Here is an 11,066-nt window from a genome sequence, read left to right as displayed (position 1 = left end):
CGATTTTTGAAATATTAGAAATATATATTAATTGGTGGTTCTTACACTACAGTTAAGTATATAATAATAACTTAAAAAAATATTTTCTGACAACTATATTTGATATTGTCTATATTATTAATGTTATAACAAACTTTATAAGGTGACGCAAATATTTCACTGGATTCTTACTCTGGGTTACCCTCACTCTTTCCCCTCCAGCTCACAGCCCAATGAACTGTAAGGTTTCAGAGAAAATTAATAGTAAACTTTACCTAAATTACAGTACTGTACTTTGAATATTCTCAACTTTGAGCTCATGCCAATGCAGTGTCGATCCTCTTCAGTTTGCTTACCAGCCTTGTGGGAGTGGAGCATGCTGCAACAGGTAGATAACTCTGACAACACTGCATTGGTTGGGTGTATTGAGGGTGGGTGGAAATCAGAGCACAGGAATCTGGTAAGGAACTTTGTTGAGTGGTCGGGATGAAATCGCCTCGTTGGCTGACTTCTGAAGGAAAAAAAACTGGGACTATGCCAATCAACGTCATGGTCGTGGAGGTCGAAACACTGGACAGATACAGGTACTCTAGCATTCACCTGAATGACAGATTACACTGAAAGACCAGCAGTCTGGCACAAATCATGTGACAACTTGATAATAATATACTCAGACGAACGGAAACTTCAAAATGCTTCTCAAATGTTAAGAGTTTTCCAAAAATATGAATGTAAATATAATGGCAATCTGAGAAGAAAAATTAGCACTTTTTATGTTCTTTTCTGATTACAAGCAATTGAGTACTTCACTGTCCTAAAGTTAGTGCACCGAAGCAAAAGATCAGAATGCTTCTCCCAGCGCTGCTTTTGTGGCGTCTTTGGAGACCCATGAATCCAATATGGGAAACTCAGCTCAAGACAGATGCAATTATGTTGTGAAAATACCCGCAACTTCCCTAGAGCCTGCAGCATGCCAACAACAGCATCCACATAACAAACAAGACACAAATAGCATGTTCTCTGTTTGGCTTTTACTTTACTGTCTTCACAACAACAAATATCCTGCAACACAACACAGCTTATAGTCAGACATGCTTAAAATAAAAATACAAAAGACTGAACAAAAGCAAGTTAGCTTTACCGCAAGAAAACAGATGCAACATTATTGCACATTTCTGAACATGGCCTGATGTACAATTTGGCAAACTGGAGGTCTGTAAAGTCAGGCCTCAGTGTTCTATATTTCCCCATGTGACCCCTGCGATGGGGAACGGCCCTGTGTTAAGACTGTGTGATGAAACACAGGCAAACGGGTTTCAAAAAAATAAAACATAAGGCAGATTATCTGAACTTAAAAGATAATCCTCTTAAAAGGTTCAAGCCAGGAAACTTAACCATCAGCTAAACAAAGGCTCTGAAATATACTCTATGAGTTACATATTTGGCTAAATCTTTTTCGGGTAAATCTATTACACTGTCCTTTCTCTCAGCTACAGCAGCAGCCTATGCCGACTTTATAGCGATGAAGTATAATCACTCTTACGTAAGACAAGTCCTGATGAGAACAAACACGAGTTTTGGTGCACACAAAATTGTCAACCAAATCCAACATCATTTAAGGCAATGTACTAGATGGTAGCGCACGCAGAAACCTACTGAATCGTGGGGCAATGCAACCATGCAGACTGAGCACTAATGGCCAATGTAACACAGAGTATAAGGACGCTAAACAAAGTTTAGGAAATGTGAGTTGAAGAAGCATTTGTAGAATTATTTCTCAGCCAAAAATATCAAATATCCCCATCTGTCTTCAAATGCTGTTAAACTGGTAAAAATGTGTACACGGAAAGCAGATTTTCCCTTGCTGTAGGGAGCCTGCTATCAAAGATTAAGGACAAAATCCACAGTCTTGATATGATACAGAGGGGCTACGAGCCTTCATTGCTCAATCGTCCAAATAAGAGGATGACTTCAAGAGTTACAGCATTTTCATCCCCAGGCAGCGTTTCTGTGCTACTCAACAGTGAAGGTCCAATATCAAAAAAGCCATTTTCAAACATGCATTGCAGCGTGGGGCTTTTCTGGCACTTAAGACTGTGTGTGATGCACGCTAATAGCAAACTGGCTGGTCTTTAAACTGCCAGTTCCCTGGTACAAAATCTAAGTGATGTCAGATTGCAGCAATGTGTGAATAATGCAGATAAAATTGTGAGTGGGCATCATGTCTCCTGCCGCCTGCACGCTCTAACCTGGCAGCACGCTCACTGAAATCAAATAGTATTTCAGGAGTATTTCTAGTACTGCGAACAAACCTGAAGCAGACCATTTCAATACTGCAGAAAGTATCCCAGCCTAAGACTCCTGAAGGTTTTAAGTTCATATGTGAGGATATCTCCGTGTGGAATGTGAATTAAAGAGAGAAACATTAGGAGACAAATTATAATTGTAAACTAAATGAATCAATCCAACCACTTTTCTTTTGCCAATGTGAAACGGTGCTAACCACTGCACCACCCTAGCTAAACACAAAAGGAGGACTGTGGATTTGGTCCCCGATCTTAAAATAGGATTTTAGAGAAATGGCAAGCAAAACTGATCCGTATACAACCGTCGCAAGAGCTTGGTTCGCATAGCCGGCAATAAGTCGTTCCCGGTGGATGATGGGCTCCGCCAGGGCTGCCCTTTTTCACCGATTCTATTCATAATTTTATGGACAGAATTACTAGGCGTAGCCAAATGGCGGAAGGCTTTCACCTGGGTGATTTTAGAATATTATCTCTGCTTTTTGCAGATGATGTGGTTCTGTTGGCTTCATCAGGTGATGGCCTCCAGCTCGCACTGGAACGATTCGCAGCTGAGTGTGAAGATGTGGGAATGAGAATCAGCACCTCCAAATCTGAGGCAATGGTTCTCAGCCAAAAAAGGATGGAGTGCCGAACTCCAGGTCAGGGACGAGTTCCTGCCCCAAGTGGAGGAGTTTAAGTACCTTGGGGTTTTTGTTCACGAGTGACGGGAGAAGGGAGTGGGAGATCGACAGACGGATTGGTGCTGCGGCTGCAGTGATGCGGACGCTGTACCGGTCTGTTGTGCTGAAGAAAGCAAAGCTCTCAATTTACCGGTCGATCTATGTCCCTACCCTCACCTATAGTCATGAGTTATGGGTAGTGACCAAAAGAACAAGATTTCCAGATACAAGCAGCAGAAATGGGCTTCCTCCGAAGGGTGGCTGGCGTCTCCCTTAGAGACAGGGTGAGAAGTTCAGCCATCCTAGAGGGGCTCAGAGTAGAGCCACTGCTCCTCCACATCGAAAGGAGACAGTTGAGGTGGTTTGAGCATCTGACGAGGATGCCTCCTGGGTGAGGTGTTCTGGGCATGTCCTACCAGGAGGAGGCCCCGGGGCAGACCTAGGACACGCTCAAGAGATTATATCTCTTGGCTGGCCTGGGAACGCCTTGGTGTTCCCCCGGACAAGCTGGAGGTAGTGGCTGGGGAGAGGGAGGTCTGGACTTCTCTGCTTAAGCTTATCCGTGACCCGGCCCCGGATAAGCAGAAGAAGATGGATGGATGGCAACCAAAACCTGTTGTGAACCCCACCGATAATCAGTTCTTAGAGGTCATCAATGAACATGCATCAATGTATAAAAAAAAAAAAAAGCATCTTAACCAGTACCTGGAGCTGCCTTAGATGAATGATTGAATGCTGGGCTACATGTGAACAACAGTAGACTATACCACCTAAGTGCTGCTTACTTAGTAAAATAAATCATGTATAATATTGGCAACTTGCCCTGTAAAAGTCTACACACGTGTTTCTTAAATGAAACAGAAAATGTCCTCTCAGTGATGGGAGCTCTGCGACTACAGCAAACATCAGTAACAGTAGTAAAGCTGAGAGCGCAGCCCCCTGAAGGTGTCGTCATCATGCCCGCTGGCCTGCTCTCCTTCAAAGAGCATGGACTCTGGAAGCACCACGCCCTCTAGTGGATCCGGCTGGCAGAACTCCACTACAAATTCCTCCTCGCAGTCCAGCAGCAGTCTTGACCACGCACTCATGTCCAGCTGGCCCGCGGTGCCGCCATATTCCTCTGGTAGGACCGATCGTGGGATGTTCCGGTGCAGGGAGCGCAGGTCTGAACCGTGGAGGATGTACTGTGTAAGAAGACGACAAAGACATGTCAGCGACCTGCAGCTTTAATATTTGATGTGATGGATGTAATTTTAGATTCATCAGGTAACTGCCTTCAACTTTCACCTTCCTACAAAGCTTCACCTTTGCCATTTTCATACTTGAGATGTTTTATGAAAAAGGTTCAGGAATTAAAATCAACCTCACATTCAAGAACACCTTCTCGTGCACCTCTGTTCGTTTGTTTTCAGCCCAGCTTTTTAAATTTTTTTTAGATCCCTCAGAGGAAGTCTAGTTCTGTCCCTTTGTACTTATGCATCTGCAATGCACGCTGAACCTCCTGCAGTGTTAACTTGACTCTCATTTTCTGGACGTGTATGAAGCTTCAGTGAGCCAAATCTGGCAAGCAGGACAGGTGGTGAGAGAAGATTGTGTTGGTTCAGGCCAAAATAACTCCTGTCTTTTTAATGTGCTCTATGTTGGCACCGGATAACGTGCTGGCACGCACCACGGTATAGGTCGATTCCATTGGATGTTCGCCCTCACACGCCTCAGGACATCACACAACCCAGTCACTGTTGAAATAAAAATGACGAGAATGCTCCTGGTCTCATTTCTCACTTGACATTCTGCTTTTGAGCTTGGAAACTGAGGATATTTTGTCTGAGAACAGCATGGTCCTAGAAGGAGACTTTCAGACTCACCAGTGACAGTGAAAGTGGTCAAAAAAGGGCGTCCACTGAGCAAGCTAAAAATGGCACTCACACTGGAAGCTGTCTGCACATGCCCAAGAAGAAGACCTGGAATGGGGGCTGGCCATATGTAAATGAGATAAGTGTTTCTGACCAACCTTTGTATGCCAAGAAGCCACTTTTGTGAGCAAAAATGAAAAATAAAATAATCTGACCACTAAATGCCATGCACAGAATCAAATCTGAACACAAAGGTGCATTTACTATATCCAAATTATTGCAAACTAGTATCTATTTATTTTGACTGTACCTGCTGATTTTTTGTTGTTTTTGCTTATATATTAACATAAAAACTGATAATATGCCACTGTTGCATTTACAGCTTGTTTTTGTTGACCCCAGTGTTAATTACAGATGTGTTACTATGTGTTTTAATGAACACAACACAAGCTTCGCCATACCATTTTGAAAAATTGTTGTTCTGTTTGACCATTTTTGTTTATTTCTCTGAAAAGGACACGTGCTTAGCTTTTCAGTTTCACAGATGAAAAAGACTATCAGTTTGAAACAGGCTACAGAATAAAATGAGGCGCACGATTCAAAGCGGGCCTTTGTTCCAAACAAAAGAGTCAGAGACAGTACAAGAATACAAGAATAGTTACCCTCTCTGCCATCTTCTCCTTGAGAAAGGGCTTAATTATAGCAAAGATCCCTTTGAATATCCGCGGCTCATTAATTATGTTAACGGCCTTGATTCTGATCGGAAACCCATCCTGTGAATTAGAAGAGAAAACAGTCACAGCTGGGCCTTGTCAAATGATTCACACATGCTTTGTGTACTTATGTAAATATCAGACACACTGCAGTCACGACAAAACTCCACAGGCAGCGTTCAGGAGCTGCTGTGACTGACAAGTTTTTTTCTCAAGTGTTGCACTAATTCCATTTTTTATTGCTATATCATCAGAAATAAGAATCATTTTAAGGTAGTGATTCATTTAGCAACCTTCTCAGGGTGAAACTAGTAGAGTTAATCCCCTTTGACATAAGAATATCATCATCAGCTGATGACTCTATCAAATAATACTCATTATTGCTAACATTAGATTTTTGATGTCATACCTGGAGGATGCTCACAACTTTTTTGGCGAGGAACGGGCCTGGATTGGACGCTTGTGACATGCCCACTCCGGTGTAGTCTGCTAAAATAACAATGCCGTTCACCTGCGTTTCCTCCGGCTGAATCAGCTTCTCCAGAGTCAGATAAATTGCTCTCACATTGTCAACAAATGGGTAATCATTTGGTTTCCATTTTCCTGTAAAACAGTTAGAGGTGAGTAATCGTGCATCGTGAGCAAACGCTTTTCCTTGATAAATTGTCAGTATTAGTCATTCAGAATAATATTTACGTGTGTGAGTTTGACAGAATAATGCGTCAGATAAATCGAGTATTGCGTGAATTTTCCAGTGACGATGAAGCCAACACCAACCTGGACGCAGACAGAGGATGTATCTTCCATTGGGGTCCGGCCGTGGCAGCACTGTGAGAAAGCCCAGGTCGAGGACGCGTTTCACTGTGGATGGCTTCAGGTCCTGGAACACCTCTGGCCAAGCCTTACGTCCTGCATGGTAATTGAGGAGCAGCTGCAGGGCACGGTCATAGTCGAACTTCCTGGCCCGCAGGAAGCGCAGCAGGAAGGCATCATCAAGTCGTGTCCTGAGATTGGGCTGTTCCTGCAGAGCCAAGAGGAAAAAAAAAAGTTAATTGGAAAAAAAAAAAAGAAAAGAAAAGAGGGAAGGTTATCAATGGCAACAACTAGAATAAACAAAATATGGCTTGTGACTAAACAAAATAAAACACTGAGAAAAATGGTTAAATTAAGCTTGGTTAGCATCCATCTGTCCATTCTTTACTACTTCTCCAAGCCTGGGTTTCACTGGCAGCAGTCCAAGCAGAGCTGCCCAGTACTACTCCTCCCTGTCTACCTCCTCCAACTTTTCCAGGGGAGCACAGAGGTGTTTCTAAAGCCAGCCGAGAGAGAACCTCTCCAGCATCTCCTGGGTCTACCCTGGGGTGTTCTCCCAGAAGGACATGACTGGAAAACCCCACTTAGAGGCACCTGGGAGGCATCCTGGTCAGATGCCCAAACCACCTCAACTAGCTCCTTTTCAGCCTGTCTCTAAGGGAGGGCTCACCCCGTACTGTACCTATCGGACCAATCCCCAGCTGGCATAAGTGGAACTAATAAATCATTACAAAAGAATCTGGTTAAAATAATCTTTAAAAAAAGTTGTCAGAATAATTGTATCAATGTAAGGTCAAACTGCTTGAAAATAAGACCTTATAATAACCAAAAACAAATCTGTCCTATTGCCAGGTGTCACTGCTATTACTAAACTCTAAAGAAATTCACCATTTAGCTTTTCACTTGCTGGACCAAGTGAAATAATCATTCATTCTGATAACATGGGCACTTCAGTTTATTTTTAGTCACGCCTGAACCTTCTTTGTTCAAAGGACCAAACCTTTGAGACTCTTCCTTCACTAATAAAGAACATGTACCACCGCTTTAGGAAAAAAAAACCCACCTTATTTTTAAAATGATTTACGTCCATTACACATTTTATAATAAATTTACGTTTAGCCTTCAGTGGGAATGTGTGGACTTTAAGTTAAGTCTACTGTGCTACAGGCTGAAGAGGAAAGAAAGAATTCAGAGGCGGACCACCTCATTGCTGGAAATAACAAAACTATAGACCATATTTCTATAAGACTAAGACTCCAACAACTGTCAAAAAATGCCTGCAAGACAAACAAAGACACTTCACATGGACCACAGTGCTGCTGAAATACAACACATAAGAAAAATTATTTTAATTGACAAACAATTGAAATTTGGCCTTGTTCAATAACACTTTTATTCATTGCTTTTTAATGCTATCAAAACACTATAGCAGAAAAACATAGGACCTGTGCAGCTAATACCCATACTCATTTGTCACAGGTCATAGTGTCATTGGAATATTGAACAGTGCAATCACACGCTGTATTTTTTCCTAAACGTCATGTAGGAGAGTTACAAATACATTTAAAAAAAAAACAAAGGATGTGAAACGGGACATAACGTGGAATCAGACTCCCACACCCACCTTCAAGAACAACCTTAAATCTGAACTCTGAACGTCTAAAGCTTTGTGATATATTTGGGACAGCACTGACAAAATCTGTCCTCAGACAAAAACAGAAACACCTGCCAAAGTTCTCAAAGTACCATTGTAATGGCTATAGCAGGTGTTCCCAAGTTCAAAAACACAAATAATACAATATTACATCAGCCTTATATTTTTAGGGTATTAAAAGTTAATATAGTATCCAAAAACAAATGGAAGTTTGTGTTTTAAGGAGAGTTTATAGACCAAGACCATAATATATGTATACACAGGCTATTTTATGGGAGATATAACCTCCTCTGGATGCAACACAGGCAGCTATCCATCTCCAAATGGACTGGATAAGAGTCAGGATCTGTTGCTGAGGAATTGCTCTCTATTCCTGCATGAATGTGGCCTGGAGCTGTGAATTGGTTACAGGCTCTGATGAACACAATGACCCAGTGTGCCCCAGGCAAGTTCAACAGGAGGCAAGCTGGCAAATGAAGTGTCTGGGTTTGCTTCTGCTCCAGAAAGGCCTGTTCTACTCTGACAGTGTCAGGCCGTATGTCAAGCAGACACTGTCCTGCTGAAACAGCCACAGGGCAGGGTGCTGCCGCAGGAGTAACACAAGTTCAGGTTAGAGCGCCTCAACTCGGTGCCTCTGTCTGGTCAAAATTTCACCAAGAACAATAAGATCAGATGCTCTCATGGACACGGAAAGCTGCAGCAACAGGATCCAGAATGCCAACAGCCTGGCCCCAGTCAACGTCAGTCAGTCGTGGCATGGTGCCACTGATAACAGTGCTGTGCATACACGGTTTTATTGTGCCCTGATTCCACTGGCAAGCGAATACAGCAAACTGAACCAATTCTCGGTTGTACAAGTGAGTTCATTTGTGTTAAACAAATTAATAAATTACCAATCTCACCACTGACTAAAACCAAACAACTGGAACTAAAAACTACTTCACAATATAAAACTTGCATTTCTTTTTTTGAGTAATATGTTTTATCACAGTGGTTCTCAAATGGCGAGCTGAGGCACACTGGGATGCCTTGAGATTTTGCATGAACCATACACAGCAGATGTACCAAAAGTAATGAATGAGATTTAAATTCACTATTTAAGTACTAAAGGATCTCGTTCATAGTGAGGAGGTAAAACGGATCACTTTCCTGTGTGGAGAAAATTAACACCATTAAATTGTAGGTGAAATTTAGGCTCCAGTGCTACAAACATGCCCTGAAAAGTGCCTAATAAAAGAACTGATTATTTTTCCGATCGCATGTAGGCTATTTATGGCATATATGAATACACTTAAATTTCATACTGAAAATTAGAGTCAGTCTTACTCTTGTTTTTGCAGTTATCTTGCAGACAGTGTGGATTTCCTTCCTGTGTTTCCTTACTCACACTTCTCAAATTTTTCCCAAAAGTACACTCGAATATTACTTGAAAGCTTTCAAATTTGTGCCCTCTGCTTCGTAAGTTACCCTTCCCTGGATTATTGTTCTGCCCTACCTTAAGTATCATGTCCCTCAGTGCTTGGACATCCCGTAGACGCCATTCTGGCTTCTCCTGGAGCTCCTCGCGTGCCTTGGCCACCAGTTCAGGGGTCAGGGTACAGGAATAGATGGGTGGTGGGGGACTGGGGAACCAGCTGTGCCTTGCAGCTGCTGACGAGTCCACTGTAGGACCACCGAGATCGATGGACTCATGCTGATCGGCCATGGAATGACTGGGTGAAGCTGTTAGGAAACAAGCATGCGTGAGGGGAATTAACTTCTAAATACCATAGCTTTACTTCAAATAAGAGCAGCGACACCCCTCGGCCTGACACCTTCATTATCAATAATTAAACGTCATTATCATATTTTGTACCAGTAAGCTGCCTCTGCACAGTAAACGTACAGCAGCACAAAATAAAAACTGTTAAGTGCCTGAACACTGGAGTAAATGCCAGGTACACTCACCAACTGCGCAGTTTTAGTAATTAGCTCAATTTCAGCTAAGTTTAGCAATAGATGTGGGAACACGATGTTCCCAGATACACAAGAGCGGGATGCTCTCCAGTAACTACCCAAGACTGCAAACACTGCATGCATTCACTCAGTAATGAGTCACAGCGCCAGAGATTCTCAGCTAATACAGCCTGAGCCTAAACAGAGCATATGTCCGGATAATGACTGAATACTGACCAGAAAATGGGTCTAACGGTAGCCTTCAATGACAGACATAGAGTGCTAAAAAGCCGATGGTAAGTTATATATGAATTCAGAAAACATCCGCAAAGATCAAAGCTACAAAAACCACTGTCAAAAAAATCACAACGGACCTGTCAGGAAAATCCCTTTTCCGGGTACAGAGCCGGCGTTAGCTCATTGGTGCTTTTGTAACACGTGATGCACTGCGCCGATGAATCGTGCGTCTTTTGTTTTGATGCCGGTGCTGCGTTCAAGTTTAATCGGAAATTAGGCAAACCAATATGTCACAAAATTAATAGCGTGGCTGTTATGTGAGCCTGTTGTGTTTCAAATTCAAATGCGATCTTGAAATATCCTACTTTTTTCTGTTAACAAATTACAAACTAATTCGTTTCCGGATTTACTAACATAAACACGCACCTGGGTACCTGAACCAAACATCTCTAAAACCAAGAGTAACAGAAACGCACACTTTCTCAAAACACTGTTGTTAGATTCAAGCACCAGGTAGGTAATTTTATAGCTGTGGGGTTTTATAGCTGAGGTTAACGTAATGATCTCATACTTGTACGCAGGTTATACCATCCTCGTATTGCATTTCAAAGCAGTAGATGGCAGAATTTACCTTCATGTTTCCGCGGCTGCTTCCTTGCCACTGTAGGCTTCATGTCGTCTCGGAGGCTGGTGCTATGTAGGTAGACAATTTTTTAAACACAAATCTTACATTTAGGATTCGTTTCACTACAGAATTGATCGTACAACAAACAAGGGGTTGGTGTTTTGTTCTTTAAAAAATGCAAGCAATTGACTAAATGTCTAATTAAAGAAAAAAAAAAGGAAAATATGGATATGAGCTTTAGGCTAATGTCCAGTACTTGTGTCAAACCACTCTAACGATGATGTATTGTGAT

The 11,066-nt window shown here is 42.2% G+C and overlaps 1 protein-coding gene across 4 annotated transcripts; it reads right to left on the bottom strand.

Moving 5' to 3' along the window:
• Positions 1-3,565: 3,565 nt before the first annotated feature.
• ttpal (tocopherol (alpha) transfer protein-like) lies at positions 3,566-10,917 on the bottom strand. Of its 4 annotated transcripts, none has more exons than XM_003457071.5 (6): positions 10,781-10,917; positions 9,473-9,699; positions 6,288-6,531; positions 5,920-6,113; positions 5,460-5,570; positions 3,566-4,128 (listed from the first exon to the last, which is right to left on the bottom strand). In XM_003457071.5, the coding sequence occupies exons 1-6, from the start codon at positions 10,821-10,823 to the stop codon at positions 3,850-3,852; spliced, it is 1,098 nt and encodes a 365-aa protein (XP_003457119.1). In that variant the 5' UTR covers positions 10,824-10,917; the 3' UTR covers positions 3,566-3,849. The 4 variants fall into 4 exon arrangements, with proteins under 4 accessions (XP_003457119.1, XP_005477973.1, XP_005477972.1 ...); XM_005477916.2 differs by lacking the exon at positions 10,781-10,917 and adding an exon at positions 10,287-10,408; XM_005477915.4 differs by lacking the exon at positions 10,781-10,917 and adding an exon at positions 10,150-10,318.
• Between the last annotated feature and the right edge of the window lie 149 nt (positions 10,918-11,066).

This window comes from Oreochromis niloticus, linkage group LG20, assembly GCF_001858045.2.
Source record: "Oreochromis niloticus isolate F11D_XX linkage group LG20, O_niloticus_UMD_NMBU, whole genome shotgun sequence".
Taxonomy (NCBI): domain Eukaryota; kingdom Metazoa; phylum Chordata; class Actinopteri; order Cichliformes; family Cichlidae; genus Oreochromis; species Oreochromis niloticus.
The sequence above is the reverse complement of the archived record's forward strand: the minus strand, read 5'-3'. Positions and strand labels throughout refer to the sequence as shown.